Source organism: Argiope bruennichi, chromosome 3, assembly GCF_947563725.1.
Source record: "Argiope bruennichi chromosome 3, qqArgBrue1.1, whole genome shotgun sequence".
Classification (NCBI taxonomy): domain Eukaryota; kingdom Metazoa; phylum Arthropoda; class Arachnida; order Araneae; family Araneidae; genus Argiope; species Argiope bruennichi.
In genome coordinates, this window is record NC_079153.1 from 1,863,002 (window position 1) to 1,883,022 (window position 20,021).

A 20,021-nucleotide genomic window follows, 5' to 3' on the forward strand; every position below is an offset into this window, starting at 1 on the left:
AAAATACACGGCATATTATACACATTTAATATTTGGATTGATCCCTTTTTTGATATTTATTTTTAAGGAAAAAGAGACCACACAGGTCAATGCCTACTTAATCAAATATAAATCCTAGAGTTATCCTTTATTTGGGTAAAACTCCCATTTTCTGAGAACAGAGTTTAGGGTTCACTCTGAAACACCGAATGCAGTCATGAACTATTTTTCAGCATAAATTTCGAACGTTCAGCGCCCAATAATTGTGTCTGATTTGATATAGCAGGGTTTGGGGACCGGAATGTAAGTACCTTTCATGATAATGCTGTATTTTCAATTGAGTTAATTTGCGTTTGGAAAGGAGGAAGTATAAATGGATGTTTATTGTCAAGATTGATAGAATTAGGCAATATTCCGCCTACTCTGATTACCCATTTCATTAAAGGGGAACAAAATATTTAATTTCCTTGAAGGTGGGGCATTTAAATTTTTGCACAAACATTTTATACCATTTACAAATTCTGTTCATTGAATACTCTCAATTAAGAAACTCTCTGCTACCTTTAGCTCCTCAAGACTGAGCATACCAGCCTTTTTACACATTGAACTCATAAAGTTGTTGGCAAACCTGAAAATATAAGCTAAAACGTAAAATTTTTACATACTTATTACTCGAACAATTCAAGAAATCAGGAACACTGAGAAAGCGTTATATTAGTATCTCAAGTCAATTCAAAGTCCACAAAGTTCTTTTTCATTTCGAGAAGGTATTAATTTTCCGAGATGCAAGGAAATTCGTTTATGGCAAGTAGGTCATCAGGCATCAGGAGGAATGGCCTTTCCATTTATTTGGAGTTATTTGGAAATGACTCGGCGCTAATTCCTCTGGTTAGTAGATAGACGGGATTGTCTTCCTTACCGGAGCAGTGATGCAAAGAGTCTTTGTTTGTAAGCACTTGTATTTCTTTCATGCGGTTCATGACAAACGCTTTCCATCTGCTACTAGAAACTTTAATCCAACTCATAGTTGAATCGATCCAGAAGTGACTTGTTGTAGTATTTTTTTCCCCTAAAACTCTAGTAACGTTTTTTGTCAGTCTTATGGTAAGCAACATTCCCATTATTTCCAGGGGAGGAAGGGTTATTCGTTTAAGAGAGACCACACGGCTCTTTGAAGCCAAAAGTTGTTCAGAGATTTCGCTGGAAGTTTTCAGTCTTACGTAGGAAACCACTTCATATACAGGAATGCTGCTGATCTCAAACAGTACTGAAATCAATGAACTGAAGTCATTGCTTATTACAAAATGTGCGATGTCAAGGGACTTTACAAATGTCACGCCAGTTCACTACAAGTTGAATATAAAGGCTTAGATCGTCAATAACTGATTACTTAGCTTTGGTAAAGACTTAAGGGGAAAGAAATTATTTTCATCTTTGCCACCTGAACATTTCATAGCAATCTCCTAAGTTTGAAAAATACAAACTTGGGGTATTGTTGTAAAACTCTGTTCTATTTTTTTTTCAAACTTCGGGTCTAACTTGAAAGATTACTTGATATTGTTATTGAAAAAATGGAACTCAAGTTCCCAAATTCATTTACACTCGATATGAAAAACAAAGGCGGATATGTCTCTGAAAGTTGGAATTCTGAACAACATTCCAAAGTTATCGGAAAATGTTTCGATTTTTCAGGAAAACCGATGAAGATAAAATTGATAAAATCACTGCAGAAGAAATGTTTGTGGTTACTTTAGAGATGACTGTAAATAAATTTGTCCAACTTGCCTTTTCCATTCAGTATTGAAAATTTCCAAATTTGGATAATGGTGAGCGAATATTTAACGATAAGAGATTAGCGCAGAACTTCTTTAAAGGTAAGTTGGGTTGTGAAGAAGAGGCAGCTGCCTGTTAGCAAGAGAAATTTCAAAATTAATCTAACATTGTCATACCTTATTTACCAGTTTATAGAACCGTATATAAATGTTCAGTAATGCAGCGATGATAAGCAGCGCTATGGGTTAATATAAGTGTTTCTTCCTCTTTCGTCTATTGTGGCTTAGCAAATGTAAATGACGCCCGACACAAATTATTTTTTCTTGATAAAAGTGAAGCAAATGCATTTTCTAGCAGCTACGCTTCTCTCACTGTTTTCACATATTTCCATTGTGCTTTCAAATTCTTCAAGTAGACGGAAGTGTATGTAATTTTTTTTCTAACAAAAAATGAAACTAATTTGCAAGGGTGTTTTTCCTAAGAAATTTTACTATAAAATAAAATTTCAGAGAAAAAAAAAGCCTTTCTTCATATATATATATATATTTACTGTGTTTACAGATAGATACACATGAAAAAAGGTGCAGTTTTAAAGACGAGAAAAAAATGTGCTATTCATTTAACCCAATAATTTTCAATTTAATTTAATAATGAAAAATAATTTATCGAATCAAGATGACATAAAATTACATATAAACTACATATCCTTACCCTTTAAATTATATCAAAGACATATTTTTCTTTAACGAAGGCAGCGAACGAAGCAACAACTCTGAGATGAAATGTACAATTTGGAAACTTTTAACACTCCATTAATACTCCATTATTTACCATGACTCAGACGGAATGGGTAGAAAATGACTGAAACATTTTCCATTTAACATCGGTGACTAAGGTTCTTTATTAAGTAATCACTTCTTAATGAAGCTTTCCTTTTTCTTATTAATTCAGGAACATGCACTTTAGCCAGTAAGACTTAGAATTTTTTTATGTAGTCTACTGAAAAGAAAATCACGAGAGTAAGGTTTGAGGAAATACGATTGGCAAGAATATCTTGTATCAGTGATCTTTTGTTTTCACAATAACAGTTCTTTTTCATAAAACGAACCATAAAAGTCTTTCATTAAAATCATTACAGAGCTTGATAAAACTTAGAAAGTATTTTTAACATGATAGATTTAACATGTTAACATTTTAATATGATGCCATTTAATATTTTTAACGTGAAAACATTTTTAAATATGTACTTTTAAGCCATGTATTATGAAAATTGCATCATGCAAAATTTTGCCCTTTACTAGAAACCCGATTGGTTGACTTAGAGCTACAGAATTTGCTAGGTAGTTACTACTTAACAAGTAGGTTTTTCATTTAAAAAAAGAAAAAGAAAGAGAGAAATTTTCAGTTAATTAAAAATTTATTGTTATTTAGAAACCATTCTCAATAACTCCACAACATTAACATCCCCATGCTTGAGGAAATTAATTAAGATATACATTAAATAAATTGCTTTATTATTTTCCTAAGCAAATTTTGCACCCTTTTAAACCTATGTAATAAATAAATTTATTTCTAGATACAACTTTTCAAAATTAATTGTAGTTAAAATGCGAAACTAAAATTTTTTTTACATTTAAATCCTTAATTGTGTTGGTAAAATATCTATAAGAGTTTTCGTTTTTAAGGAGTGCTAAACAAAGCATTTTAATAGTAATTATTTTAATGATTCAAAATTAATCAGAAAAATTAAACAGTTAGGCTGTACAGAGTTAATGAAAAGAAATCTATTTGTTTAGTATGATATTTTCTGAACCATTAATTGTTCCACATGAGCAATTAGATATGCCGGTTGTGTGCAAAGCATGCCGTTTCTGCACAGAAGAATAAACGATTGTTTCTACGCCGAATATTCGAAGGAGGCGTTCATAGAAAGAGTTCATCAAGAGAGAGAGAGAGAGAGATAGAGATTTCATCTGTGATCAATTAATAAAATGATTAATTAGGCGAAGTGTTAATTTCAATTCTTACTAAAATCTAATCAAAGAATAATTTGTAAAAAAAAGAAAGGAAAATAAAAAAAAATCTTACTTTTTATCATTGTCTTGGATGAATTATGCAGGGATACTGAAAATGTATAAATTATTTTAATAACGACAACGATAACTTAGGGCGTCAAACTATTAAAAGCTTCAATGGTTCATTTTGAATCATCCAGCCATGGAGATTTCTGAGCGCATGACATGATACTACAATTTAGTTATTTATTTACTTTTGTTGACGCATCATAAAAAAGAATAGGAGAACAATTCTCTTATTGCATGCTAGAGCATTTGTTTTAGTCATAAAGCCAAGTTTCTAGTAATATTTTTTGTTAGATGGCCCAAGAATGCCTTATTAATTGTTAACCGTTCATATTTCAATATAAATGATTAATGAAATGATTAACTAAATAAAGATTGGCTTCGATAACTGTTGTCACACATCTAAACCAGCCACAGGTCTCATTTTTCTGTCAAGTTTTTATGACATTACAGATCATTTAATTCTACTTCCGATTTCGATAGTGTTTATTTCCTCTTTAAAAACTCTTATTTTTGATGAAATGAATGAGTGAGATTATTATTTTCCTTAACAACGAAGAGAATGGCTGCTTATCCTCAATGAAAAAAAAACTCATGGTAAAGCATCAGAAATACTATAGAAAAATTCTGCTAAAAGAGCTCTATCCAGGTACATTTTCACCTACGTGATGACAATTACGAGACCGTTTCGAATTGTGATTATTGACCTATTGTACGTCTACGGAGATCCAGATAGAACAGCAGTGGCCATTGTTTTCCAACTTTTCTCTTATCCAGTTGTTATGTACTCTCTAGCGAAAGAAATGGACAATTTACTACTGCCATCCGAAACCGGAAAAGTTGTGATTGTGAGAGATGGTTTATTTATTTAATTCTAGAGGATTCAAAATTCATCTATTATAATTTTTCAAAGATATCTGGAAAGGAGATTTTTCATGTCTGCTTCTTCTTCTATGAATATTCTTAGTTAACTCATTTTAGCTGCATTTTCCCGACAAACACAATCTGAAAAAGTCAGCAAGTTCCTTAGTGAAGCAGAAATGATTTTATCGATGCCTGACACTTAATCTGGTGTGATGTAAGAGAACTTCTCCAATGTCATGAATGAGTAAGACTCCATTCGGGTTAAATGGAAAAATAGCCATTCATTTTCACTATATATAATACAAATTTTGAAAGAATTTGTATAGTAGAACATTCAACTGTCAAATTGCACCATTCGAGACTTCTTGGAATACCTTAAAAATAACTTTTTTGCTAGAAAATGCGAAAGGAATAATCTCTCATCTTAATGAATCATCCTTGACTGACTCACGATATCGCTTATTTCATCATAAAGATCTTTCTTGCGTAGGTGACATCTGCGTTTTTTTAATTTGAATTGTTATTTTTTATATTTAAATAAGAGAAATATTTGCTGAATGAGTAGAATTCATATGATGAAAATTCTTTTTCCTTCAGTTTATTCAGTCAAAGACCTTGCGCTTCATAAACAGACTCAATAAATTGTTCACCTAACCACGGCAGCTAAACTCAACTCAGTGGATGAACCTCACTCATTCCTACTTTGACTAGTTTATTTGTATTATTCTCTTGCATTTACTTACTTGTTTATTTTTTAATTTATTTTTAAATGTTTTATTCAAATTTATTTTATGACTTAATTTAACATTATTTTCTTCTGTTAGCTTTATTATTTTTGAAAATTATTTATTTTCTGCAGCCTATTTCTTACTTTGTTTTTATATTTCTTTATCTATTTCTTATTGATATTTTCCTTATACTTCATTTAAATCTTATTTTTACGTTTTTGGCGCTTTTTTCTTTCTATTCTAGTTATTTATTTGCTGATATTTATATACGTTATTTCTTATTCTGTTTCATTTCACTCTCTGACGTAATTGCTCTGCATATCATGTGATTTTTATGCTGATGTGTGCATATATGCGCTTTTATGTCTTTATGCTGAAGATTTGTGTTGGAACGGCCTGCCGTCTCCCTGCTGAACGACTTGGGTCTGATAGAAATTTCTTGATTGACTATACAGCCAAAGGATTGCATTAGGCTAAGTTCTTTAAAGAATTCTGCTGAATGTAAGAAGAAACGGAGCGTGAATGAAAGTCCTGAATATCCAGAAAGGTTTGAGTCATTCTTTAAATCTACTAACAAAGACAAATTTCTATAAATAGAATCTAAAAGTGGCTGGCAAGATTCCTATACTTTACACAAGTCTGTTAGAAGAAAATTGAAAGTAAATAGCGTCTTTGTTAGTCATATGAATTAACAGGTTTAAACAGAGTTTAGTAAATATCTTATCACTCTCCCAGTTTAATGCTAGATATAAATTTCTGCTCACTTCCTTATATATTTCATTAAGATATGCTTCAGAAGTACCTCTATCCCTAAAAATGCTCAACATTTATTAAACTTTTAAATGTATGTTTTCGAAAAGAGTTTATTAAGAACTTCATTCAAAGAAGGGTACAAATCTCACCCATGAAGAGAATAAAAGCAGAAACTTTTGATAATGATAATAATTTGAAATAATGTGTTGCTAAGCCATTCAGCCGCCCATTGAAAACAAAAATATGGAAAGATTTCATTCAGGATACATTGAATGGTGCGCGAGGGACTGAATTGAACACAAAGCGCTACATTATTATTTTAGATGCATTTTTAAGGAGGCATAATAATCTGCGTTCTCATAGTATTTAAATAACACTTATTGCTAAGGTAGTGTCAAACCAAAGTAAAACATGGATAAATATTTACGGAACGAAACTACAAAAAAAAAACTTAGTAAAGCCTCGATTTAAAACTGGTGATGTTTCATCATCAGCAAAGAGAAATTAGGATTTGTAAAAAGGATGCGAATAAAGTGGAACAAGCGAAAACTTTTCGATTCGATTCATTAGGTAATCATTTGTTTTGAAAGCGGGAGGTTTGCCGGAGAAATCGTTCAGGGTACTTTTTACTAGCATGAGCCTTACAAAGTAATAAATTGCAGTTACCGCACTATTCTGAAAGTGTGGAAGAATAAAGAAAAATCTCATTAATTTTAAAACTATTCTAGGAAGTTTAATAGGCGAGTAAAAGATGTGAAACACATAAAATAGGAACATATATGAATTATGTAGTTAGATAAAAAAGTTTCCCTACCTGAAGCTTTTGAGTCAAAACATGTTTTTCTGGATTACAAAATATGCAATTGCATTGCTCATCTTCCTACGCCGAATGGCGAATGGGAAGTCAGGTTCCAAAATTCTATCTTTCCTCATAAGTGGGGTTTAGTTCAGCTTATTTATATTAACGTCCCGTTTTAAAGCAACACTAGGTCTATTGTGGGATGGACCTTGTAACTTTGAACCGGATGACGAGGACGACAACCGAGCTGGAACCCCCCTCTCCACACTACACCGCACCGCTCCAGCGGGAGGTCGTTTGGCCTCGACGGATTTAAGGTGTATGTACACACTTGAAACTTCGAAAATCGTTCAAAATATCGAATATTTTTTTATCACTTAATAATGTTCTCTGATCCTTTAGCTTTCAAACGGTACCAAGATGTTGTCAATATTCGAAGTATTTATCGAGGTATAATTATTTTTCTTGATGTGCTTTCGTTAAAAACTCTAGTGACGGTGTTTTTAAAACTCATTTTATGAAGAATGATATTTTTTTCACTATGTTGCTTCATTCAAACAATCATAACTCAACAGGAAATGAACCAAACACAGTTATTTATATATCAAAATAATCTGTATGAAATAGTGGATGTTTTGTGCCTCAATCAAAGTTATATTTATAGAAATAAATTTTTAATAACTGTTTAAATGTTAAAATGACAGAAAAAATCTCGCTTTTTCTATTCATCACACACCAAGTAGAATGTATTATTATTCATAAGAGAGCCTAGAGTTAATCCTTCCGCTTTGCATTTCAAATCACTAAAATCGAACTCAGACAGATTATCTCCTGTCGCAATATTCCCAGTGTCTTAAGCAGAGCCGCGGTGGTAAGGTCTCAGCTTTTGAATTGGAGGGTTTCAGGTTCGTGACACGATTCCACCTAGGAACCGTCGTGTGAGCGGGTATGATGCACGTTAAGATGTACGTACACACTTGAAGGCTTTTTTTTTAATTTTAACTATTAAAATCCAGTTTTTTCACAGTAGGTTATTAATATATGTTTAAACTCATTTCAGTGAGAAAAAAAATATTACACTAATTATTAATTAATTAAATAATATTTAATGAGCTAATTAGCCTATTTACGATGTGTCGGCAGACACATTCTCAAAACAGCTATCGAGCATTGGTGAAGGAAAAGCACCATTTGATAATACCACACAATGTATTTCATTTCTATTGAACTTTTGTGCCATCCATCGGACAACTTATTCAGAAAGTGTTTCCGCAAATTCTCACCAATTATAAAAATTGAAAATGACTTTGCACCAAATTTTATTTTGACACCAAAACACAACGCCGTCATTGTAATTCAAGAAAAATTCCAGGCGATTCTGTTGCCTAAAAATCGATCGGCAGCGTCATGAATGCGGAAGAAGTTGTAAACTATTCACTAGAGTTTTTTAATTTGTTGGATCTTCCTGGTGTGCCACCGCACAAATTGTCACTCAAAGTCGGCGTGCCAATAATTCTCTAACTGAACATTAATCCATCCTGGATTGTGCACTGGAACAAGATTCTCTATACAGAAAGTCATGTCGAAAGTCATCAAGGCAACTATTCTTAACGGAAAGTCGAATGAAGGAGATGTGCTCATTCCACGCATTCTCTCACCGACATGAATTTTGATATTCTCGAGTTCTAATACATTTTTGTGACTGCACTTCGGTTTGTTCTACAATCAGAATTTCTATAAAATAATCGTCGAAGAAACAATGAAGAAATATTTTTTTTTCTCTTCATTTAATGAATATACTTAACTCACCCTTAAATGAAATTTTCTTTGCTAAGATTTAAGCACTGCTATCCTTTAGAGATGAAATATGTTTTGTTAAAATGTATCTAGTTTTAAGAGACACGGCAATTCCCTTTCATGCAGTTATTGACAAAATCTTGCAGGATTTTGAGAATCAGCTATTTCTTTTCGGTTTGAATTCTAATTAAGAATTTTCTGTTGTTTTATTTCGAATTAAATTAATTTACGTTGGGTAAAATAAATTTGAAAGACCGGTTCAAATTTATTATCTAATTTGAAGTTTTCCAAAGAATATAGGGAATGAAACAGCCCATAAAAAGTTCTTGGTAGGTTCAATAAATTTATTGAAAATTTTTCAGCAAAGCTTAATTGTTGTTAATATAAACATATATTTACTGTTTTCATTTCTACAATTTCATTGTTAAGTGTTAAATAAAAGTACTATACCAATGAGAATCATTAAAATGGTTTATTAAAATTATATAAAATATGCCATGTCAATACACGAAGAAATTTCCAAACATAAAAAAAGAAATTACTATTTCCAAAATACTGAATTTGAAATAAACTCATGACTTAATGCTACCTCGTCACAATGACCTCAGCTTCACAGACTTCAATAAAACCTTAAGAGTTGGGAGAAAGTCCACATCCCTCAGATAAGTTTGCATTACAGCAATGCAAATTTAGAGGAAGCGCTGTGGAGCATTTTTTAAAATTTATTAAAATGCATTACAAATATATCTATAACACTTAACAAAATGTTTTCTTGATCATTTACAAGATGCAACTGCTTTATAAGTTCCTTTATATTAAAAATTATACATAGGAATGCAGTGAATTCTAGCAATGCCATGTAATAATTTTTCAGGCTAAAGCAGTTCGTGGTACAGCTCTCAGGTAAACGCCATTACCTGGATTGATAATGACAGTTGGGCATATCAAAGGTAATGGATCGTCAGTCTTTTCACATGTCTCAAACCTGAATTTTTTCACCAGCCTGAACAATGCCAATTTCGCTTCAGCCTGGGCAAATCTTGCACCGATGCAGTTCCTCCTGCTTATGCCGAAAGGCATGTACGCCATGCTGTTAAGAGACGCTCTGTTTTCAGGAGCGAATCGATCAGGATCGAACTTCCACGGTTCGGGCCACAACTCTGGATCGTGGTGGATGTCCCAGACTGCAGCCTGGACTACAGCTCCTTTAGGAATTGTCATGGATCCTACCCGATAATCTTCGCTACAGATTCTGGATATGAATCCTGTGACCGGAGGATAGAGTCGAAGGGATTCACTGAAGACTTGATCCAAATACTGGAGATCTGTAAGAGAAATTTATTATTTCATGCACTATAAATTTAATAAATGGAACTTAAGAATATAAAATGCTGTTTGTTAAAAATATATATACCATTTTCATTCCCTTTTGGTGTTGACAACACTAAACAGGATATTTTTTACATGCTATTATTTCATATGACTTGTTTCATGCTTGTATGAATGATTTTTTTTCATTCACAGATGATTCAGCAACAATAAAATACTTTAATATTTTCAAAACTTAATTATCAGTTAATTCTCTAATTATATTTTCTTTTTATTAAATACTTGTGATGACATTAAAAGGGAATTTCAAAAAATTGATAACGAGTCTCTTTATTAATTATTGTCTTGAATTATGAAAAATATTAAAGACTGAAAAGACGAAAAATGAAAAAAAAAATATAGAAATGTGTTTTTATTACTACAATAAAAAATATCACTTTTATTCAAAATCTGTGTGTCAAAGCAAAAACTATAAAGCATTATATGTTAAAACATTTGATAAGAGAAAAATCTCAATGAATGTGAAAAGAAAGAAAATTGTGGTATTAATTAATAATTTAAATATTATTACGAATCTATAATATATTTTCGTATCGTGCTAGTCCTATGGTAGTAAGGAGAAATTCATTGATATTCTTACTGAATGCTTAGTCAATCATGGTGACCATTTTGCAACAAAAATGAATGATCCAGGAAACTGAGATCTGAGGATTATTCAGGAAATTTCAATATGACGTCAAGTCCAATTGAAATATATATATATAACCGAAGTACCCAAGCAAATTCACCTCTAGCAGTTGCTTTGTTCATAGCGCGAGTTACTGCAGATTGCTCTTGATATTGCTGTCACTGTTACTTAATTATTGCTTTTTCGGATAATTTATGCGAGTGACGTTCTTTGTGTATATATATTACCTTGACTTTAATTTATCTTTTAATTTTTCCTGGAGTATCAGTGGTCTTTTAGATTCTTAGGTGCTGTTTCATGTTATTTAGATTTTGTGTTCTAACCACTATACACACACAGTTTTGTTTCCGCTACAAAGTGCTTATGTATGTGTCGAAAGCTTTCATGAGTTTCGCTCACAACTTCATATTTTTAATTTAAAAAATCTATTCTAAAGTTTAGTACATTAATATTATTAATTAATTAAGCCTTTTAAATTAAAAAATATTATTTGTATTGTTCACGTTCCCGTACATTCCTGTTTATAAAATTTTCTAATTTCATGTTTAAAAATTTTCTTTCATTTTAAAATTTTATATTAATGGCTATAAAACCTAATATAAAGTGATGAGGACACATTCACCTTTATGTCTTATGGGAAGATGATCTATTAATTGATCACATTTCATGGGCAAAACTGAAAACATTACATCTTTAAGATATATTAACCTAAATGAACACACATTTTTTTTTGTTTTTTGCCAAACGTTGAATGGATGGTTCGAATATGCAAAAAATTAACGCATATAAATGACTTAAGTGTTTGTTTTTATAAAAACAGTTTCATTATTCTAGTTAACCATTGATTTTTATAATTTTAGGCATCCGTAAGAACATTTTTCACAGTTTTACCATAGCGTTTCCATTCTTACCAGCTAGTTAGTAACGATGAAACTGGAAATAAATAAGCTGACAAGACTGTTAATTATAGTATTTTTCAACAGATACCACATTGCGTATGATTATAAAAACATATATCTCGATACTTTTTATAAAATATGATTAATTTTGTGAAATGTATGAAGCATGATTCTCACTTTGAATGGAGGCATAGCTGTCATCCTCCGCTTTTTCAATCTCTCTGTAGAGTCTCTCTTGAATTTCAGGGTGTTTTATTAATAAGTAGAAGGTAAAGGCCAAGGCAGTAGCAGTTGTTTCATAACCAGCTAGTAAAAAAATCCATGCATTGGCAATAATTTCTTCATCTGTCAATCCAGTCGCAATTTCATCTGATATAGAAAAAAAGTTCCATTAATGTCTGACAAGAGGACATTTATCGAAAATATGATAAAAATATAACCTCTTATTACATTTATTAAAGATAAAAAATAATACAAATATTTGTCTAAATTTTTATGTTAATTAGAACTTTTAGCTCTCCGCTCAGATGTGTCTATAACTTATTCGCTTAAAAACAAAGCAGAATTGAAGGCATTGCTTAAAAAAATGAAGGAAGCAAGCATAATTCAATGATATAGTGCACAAAAATTTTATTTATTCAAATGTCAAAACCTCATGCTAGAGAGTTACGTGAAACGCCCTGGCGATAAGAGGTCTTACCACCTACTTCCGGATTCGAAACCTGATTATACTGAACGTGTACGAACATCTCGTACGCACACTGAGTTAAATTTCCTCCCGTGTGGGTGTAGAACTAAGATTTCGAATAAGCAGGCTTGACACTGATGACTTTAGTGTCATGCTCCTTTATGTCCTCCTTCCATGGTCCAGAAGAAAAGGAGTCCACATGTTGCTTCCATAATTGGACATTAATGCAAAGCTGAAGATCAAAAGTGGTAAATAAGGTGTGGTGAAAGCTTATAAGCCAGATAACAGATATTATACACGAGCAATTGCTTTTGTATTGTGGTCTTGTTACTCGGCTGCGAACTACAAGGTCCCGGGTTCTATCCTCGCTCAATTCAATTCTCCAAAGGCAGGTGGCAAAAAAAAAAAAAAAAATCAAAGACTGTTTTTTAAGTTAAAATATCAAGAGAGCAATACTTTGTAATACGCTTAAAATAATAAGCGTCTTATATTCCTCCACGTGGTTCAAAATACTGTATGAGTCACAAAAAATGATGCACTCAGATCTGATTAAATTTTTATTTCACAACTTTCCAGCATTTTTGATTTTGGTTCTTACAATATTTAATGTTTTTAGTCTTCAACTAATTAATTAATCTAAGAAATATTCAGAGATATCCTTTTCTTTAATATTGCCTCAGAAGAGATTTTTTTCAGAGATATTATTTCGACTTCCTTTCGTTTCCTCTTCTCATGGTGAATTCATTGCAATCTCTTTCTTATGTTAATTCCGCATTGTAAAATTGTCTATTAATGACAATGATATATACAATATCTACCAATAAGTATTTGGAGACCTTTGCAAATAAGTAAACCTGCTGTCCTGATATACTTCATTCCTTCTGTACTTAAATATCGTGTCGGAAAAAGCACTGGAATTAGTCACATGCAAGATGCCATGTAATTCAGAGCTGTCTGGCTTCGAGAAAGGCATAAATGTCGGATATCATAGAAATGGCCAATCCTTAAGGAAAATATCTAGAGAGTTAAACATTCCAAAATCGACAGTGGCTTTAGTGATTAAGAAGTGGAAGGTGAGTTTTGATTGTCGGAATGTGCTTCGACCCGGGAGACCCACGAAACTAAGAGATAGAGACTGGCGATTGCTGTCCAGAGAAATTCGGAAAAATCGCACCAAACTAAAAGTCCACATACACCAGGAGTTCCAAAAAGTATCCCCACCTGGTCTTTCGATAAATACCATCTTCAAAGAAACGCATTTGCTTGGTTTCCATAGTTGTACTGCCGCCCATAAACCTTTTATTATAAAATCCAACACGCTTCTCGGTTGAAGTGGTGAAAAGCACGTCGAATTTGGACAGTAGACCACTTGAAACCTGTTGTCTGGATTGATGAATTAAGGTTCAATCTCTACCAGACAGATGGCATAGTCTGGGTTTGGTGTATGCATGGATAAAGCGTTTTGCCAGAATGCCTTATGCCTACAATTATGTTTGGCGTAGGTGGAATTATCACCTGGAGATGTTTCTAATGGTATGAAATGAGACCTTTGGTCTCAATTCATGGTAAGTTCAACTCCAAATCCTACTTCACTTTACAAAAACAACAATTTGCTACCGTCGTTGTGGCAATTTTACGGGTTGGACCATTGTTATTTTCAAGATGAAAATGCCACCACTTGTCATGTTGAGAGGTCCATCATGGATTGGTATGATGATAATGATGTGAACCGACTGGACTGGCCTACCAAGAGTCTAGACTTGAATCCTACGGAAAACATCTGGAATGAATCAGATCGCCTAATTAAGGGGTGCAAGAACCATCCAAAATCTGTGAAGGAATGTGAATGTCTTTTCCAAGCCGAGTGGATGAAAATACCATGCCCCGGAGTGTTCAGGCTGTAATTGTCCCAGGGGGAGGTTCTACATTGAATATATTATGTATCTGAGTATATTGTATATGAATATATTGTGTTTATCTTTTTTTATCACAGGTGCCCAATTACTTGTTGGTAGATAGTGTAGTTCAAATTAGTTGGCACACATAATCGATTATTTTTATACAGTTCATTCAATGAGTTTGAAATATTTCTGAGAAGTGTTTTCCTTTCTTTCTTAATTACGATGCAAACTCAGTCAAAAGTGTTCTTTTATTGCATTCGAACCACAAATGCTCTTACCCTTCTCTCTGTGATCTATCATTAACTGCAGAAGATCCATGCTCTTGGTTTCTGGATTCTTTCTCCTTTCAGCTATGGCTGTGTTCACGCTGTCTACTATGAGGTCGGTCATTTGTCCGGCTGTCATGAATTTGTTGATGAAGCTCATAATACTAACCACGGAAGGAAACATTATTGCATATTCTACAGCAGGATTGCTTGCATAGCGAAAATAATTACGCACCTGAAAAATTTAAATGTTATTTGGTCTCAAATATAGTTTTTATACAAAAAATAAATTATTTGCACTTTAGAACATGATTTTAATAGTACTTAATGTCTGTTTATTTCATTCTCATTATTCTAGCTTTTTTGTTTAAGCAATTGTGGATCATCATTAAGTAATACAATTTTCTATATTATGACAGATTAATTTGTATTCTTGACATAAATGAGATGCTTATAAAATGCCACGCAAATCCGAAAGATTCTAAAAAGTTTATATTCTTTTCCAAAATTCATATTCTAATTCAATTCAGATTATGGACATCTACAATTTCTTTAATCACTTACGGAATCGAATCAATCACTCACGGAAATAAGAAATATGTCTTGGGAATTTTCCTGGCAATGCGTTTTCATCGCGAGGGCACAGTCAGCAATAACATCCAACGTCAGTCCTTGAACGAGTTCATAGATGTCAAACATTTCTTTGTTCCTTGCTTTTTTCGTAACCACTTCAACCGTGATATCCACCTATAAGAAGTAATCCATTCTATTAATAACATTACATTATATATATCGGAAGAATCAGTACGACTTCATCCCGTTTTAAGTTTGAATTATAGAAGAAAGAAATTATTGGAATTTTCAAAAATTCAATCAATCAGTAAAAATGCATCTAAAATGCATACTTAGTTTTCTATACTATGCTATATTTACTTCAAAAGGTCCTTTACGGGATTCTGAAAATAAAAATCACTCTTGGTTTTCATGGCCTTGGGTAGAGAAAAAGATATTCTTTACTAGGAAGTGTGCGAGAAAGTGTCCGGAGATCCTTCCCTCTTTTTAACAAATACAGATGCACTGTTTACATTTAGTTGAATTTTCGTGCTCTGATAGTCGATTTCCCAAATCTTCTGTAAACGGTGCTGATTTTTAAGAAAATCGATACTACAGTGATTTAATGCAACGTATTTCAATATAGAGAAGTAGCTTCCATAAAGAAAGAAAGAAATAGACGTTTGAAAAAGTACAAAATTTTTCAAATTCACTTTACGAAGTAATTTACAGAAATAATTCTCCATTACATTTCTGCTCCTTCTAGAAAATTGTCCCATACAAGAAAAAAAATAAAAACAAAACAAAACAGTGTGCTTACCAAATGACTCAGGAACAAATACAAGCTGGTATTTTCTTCTTTGTACAGCCGACCACCCTGCCACTACTGAACGAAGCAATATCGACAGGATTTGCTGCGGCCGACTGCTGTCTGTATCATCATCCATCCATGTTACTGGCAAATTCTCCGAATTGGCATCCTCTTCGAGGTGGCTGGCCCTTAGCCGCAGGTAATTAATTACTGACCTTCCTGCTCATCTTCCTCTGTACTTGTCATACTGTTTTACGGGCAGCAGGTTAGCGCTTTGAGAAAATATTCCTCTGTATTCCTCCAAATGTGCGTTCCCCAATTGAATAAAGTCAAACACTTTTTATTAATAGTTGGTAAAAAACTGTCAATTTTGAACATCATGTCTCTCAGTATTTAAAGATTTTCTGGCACCATTAGTACTGAGCTTAAGTTATTATTTTAAGCTTTTAGGTTCTTTCTTAGTTCTGATATTTCCATATAATTCTTTAAATAATGGTAAACACTACCGCTTCCTCCACAGATACATTTATTTTCCTATATTTTTCCAAATATTTGGAAAATATGCCAAAAATCTCCCATGTCCTGATATAATTGATTATCATTGAATGGTTTTTTTTTCTTATTTTTATTTCCGGGTTAGGAATAAAGTCATAAATTACTCTTCCTTTTTTGGACATATACCATTGATCAAGCCATTATAACTATTTCTTTCCTTAATTCCCATTTTAAGACACTATTTGATTTGGGAACAATTATATCAGTACTCTCTTTCTGTGCCGCAAATATTCCAATATGGGTCTTAACTCAGTTCAACTTTATCCACTTGTTAATTTTTACATTTTTTTTATCGCCCATATTTTTCTATTATAATTGTGAGATGATTGTATGACTTGTAGGACTGACAGAGAATCTGAAAAAAATTGAACATTTCTATTCACCCCCCATCCTTTCATAATATTCAATGGTCATCTTTAGAGTTTCTACATGGGTACTCGTGGCATGCTTCGGTAATTTTACAAGACTTTTACCGATCTCTCTCCCGTTGTAAAATTCAATTCAATTAGGAATTAAATTCAATTTTGGAAGCTTCCATTGATTTGAAAACGCACCTAATTCTAACCACTTGTTTTCTTTCTGTTCATTTCAGGAAGAATCTCCATTTGGAAGTTGTTCAATCCAAGTGTTTTCTGTTTAGCCATTTTATTAACCATTGTTCTTATATCATTTATTGTGAATGCTTTATTATTTTCTTTTGTTTTATATTCCTCAATACATTTTCTTATTTTCTTCTGCTTTTTATTTTCTTGTTGAGACTGTTTCCACTTTGAAAAGACATCTTACAATAGTTTCAATTGTATTTTTGACTTTTGTTCCTTTCTGTTCCTTGACACCATGCCAACACCATATATTTCTTTTATCTGCCAATAATTTATATGGGAGTTCAAAAGGGACCAATCTTATTATTTCGCTATATAACTTTTAAAAGCCTTCTTTACTTTCCTTTTTAACATTCCTCTGTATATAGATTCTTTTTTGTATATATAAACTGGTCTTCTCCTCATTCTCTCTTCAATGTTTTTACATCGTCGGTTCTATTCTCAAGGCTCTTGTCACTTTTCGTTGTTTCTCCAGCTCAGTGTCACACCAGGAGATCCTGAGGTGATGTGTCTCTTTACTGTTTGATCTTTGGGTAACTCCTTGGATGAATTTCGCAATTCTTTAACCCATCATTCTAAATCCTTCTTAGTTTTTATTCTTTTCATTGTTTCTTTTATATTTGCATATTTTTCAGCCGCTTGAAAGCCATTTTGTCGAATTTTCCTCTTGTTTAGTTTAAATCTTTCTGCTGAAAAAACTTTACCACCCGTATTCATTTGAAAATCTAAAACTTCATGGTCATTCAGCATACTTTGGATTACCTTCAAGCCCACTGATCTGTCACGTAGGTCTTTAGTTGATAAGGTGACATCACTGCAACTTGTTCCACGTGCAGACATAAACGTTGGCAATGATACAAGCTGATACCTGAAGCAATCGCATGCCGGGAATCTAAAATTTGAGAAGCATTCTGTCTTTCTGGATGATGAGCGTAGCCATCCTGTTATGCCGTCACTTAGAGAAGGAGAAGAAATGCAGTGCGATAGTGAATAATTGTTATCGAGGAACTTGTGAAATAATTTTGTATGGTAGATTTCTACTGGTAAGAATAATTTTGTACTATTTTTCGAATTTCTTTTTCTTAATATTATCTTTAATCCTTTTCACCTTGATATATCAATTTATCTTTGGTGTACATATCGATAATTTTCTCTTTTAATATTCCTTTATTTCTCGCTTCACTTGTTTGTTTATTTTTACTCTCATCTTCCTTGTATATTTCTTTTTCTTGTACCTATTTTTATACATTAAAATTTCTTGTATTTCCTAAAATATGACTATATCTGTCTTATTTTTTTAAAATATTGCTTTAGGCACTTTAAGTTAGATATTTTTTATGACACACTTTCTATTTAAAAATACAGTGAGCAATTCTTTAATTTGCATTATTAAATTTTTTTATTGATCTAGATTTTATATCAACTAAGTTATTATAAAATCCAAATCTGAAGATTCGAATTAATTAACTAACGCAGGCCATCCCTGAAAAGGCAAAGTTTTCACGATTTCGAATTTCAAAGTTATATGCAAATGCCAAGAGAGGGGAAATTGCTATGAAAATGAATTACGTAGAGCGTGGTTTTATTATGTTGAAATTGTGCGAACCAGCGTGCTTGAAAATATCTCGCAGATTTGTTTTGCGATGAATTCGAATTTCTTCCTTCCGGTTTCAATTCCCCCCCCCCCAACGCTATCAGAGCTCTGTTTATCGTAGGTAAATAAGATGCTCGCAGTGCATCTGGTGCGTTTGGGCACAGAGCTGCTCGCAATTGGGAGTAATACAGAGAATCTGGGCAGAGCCGTTGTACTTTTAGAAGTTGCCAATTTAACAACATTAGCTTTTTAAAATTGTCATTGCAAAGCACAAAATTTTGAATATGTCTTACCTTTTTGCTGACAATATTCGACATTAATTTGATCTTTCCCGAGGTGAAAGTTGGGGTTAGTAATGTCCGCACTTCCTTCCACCTCTTGTCTGTCAGTCCAACAAGCGTCTTATTGAGAGGTGATATGTCCAAAATTAAGTGCCGGTTGCAGAACAAGTGGAAATCCTTGATGAATATCTATCAGAAGGAATGAAAAGAAAGCTTTAACAATTTCACGCGGAAATTTAGCAATGAAGAGTCTTTAAAAGGCGTTCTGTTTTCAAATAGGGCCCAAGTCTCGTCAGTAACGAAAGGAATTACCCATCCTATTAGTAGTAATGATGAAATTAAAATTGTATAAATTAACCATAATTTTATGTTTTATTTCCTATATAAAAATTTTAATGAAGCTTAATTATTAATTATTAACCATTAAATTTAAATAAGACTGTCAAATTGAAAGTGTTTTACCAAAAATTTTTAATTAATAATGTCAAATTTAAAATTATTTACAAAATAAATATTTTAGAAGGCATAAATGAAATTTTGATTTTCAGCATTGAATCATTATAAATCATTTATAAAGGCTGCTATAAAGGAGTTAAAATTAGCCTGAAAATAAATAATTATTGATTTCAGAGGAAAAGGCGTTTCATGTAATTCCAACCACAAATGGTGTGGGCATTTGAAAAGATAAAAACATGTGCAACCAAAATACATTTTAGCTTTGACAAATTTATCAAACAAAACAATAGCCGGTCAAAACATTTAATATTTTAAGAACAATCTCCTTATTAGTAAAATCAAATTTAAAAGTATTTTACAAAATAAATTAATTTAGAAGGCAAAATTGAAGTTTTGATATTCAGCACTGACCATCATAAATCATTTATAAATACAATTATAAACGAATTAAAATGAGCATAAAAATAAATAATTATTGATTTAATCCGTAAAGACGTATTGCGTGTCATGCAAATCCAATCTAAAAAGGGGGTATTTAAAAAAGGTAAAAGAATATTCTAGCAAAAGTCATTTTAGTATTGATAAATTTATCAAATAAAAAAAGTACAAGTCAAACCATTTAATA

The 20,021-nt window shown here is 32.3% G+C and overlaps 1 protein-coding gene across 1 annotated transcript in view; it reads right to left on the reverse strand.

The window, feature by feature from the left end:
* The window catches only part of LOC129964198 (uncharacterized), a 47,030-nt gene that overhangs the window by 18,404 nt on the left and 8,605 nt on the right, over positions 1 to 20,021 (reverse strand). The window contains exons 3-9 of the mRNA XM_056078919.1: positions 18,953 to 19,129; positions 15,131 to 15,292; positions 14,558 to 14,780; positions 11,868 to 12,059; positions 9,651 to 10,099; positions 1,370 to 1,442; positions 899 to 1,246 (exon numbers count right to left, since the gene is read on the reverse strand). Of these exons, the coding sequence (XP_055934894.1) occupies positions 899 to 1,246; positions 1,370 to 1,442; positions 9,651 to 10,099; positions 11,868 to 12,059; positions 14,558 to 14,780; positions 15,131 to 15,292; positions 18,953 to 19,129 (1,624 nt within the window). The remainder of the gene's footprint in view (positions 1 to 898; positions 1,247 to 1,369; positions 1,443 to 9,650; positions 10,100 to 11,867; positions 12,060 to 14,557; positions 14,781 to 15,130; positions 15,293 to 18,952; positions 19,130 to 20,021) is intronic.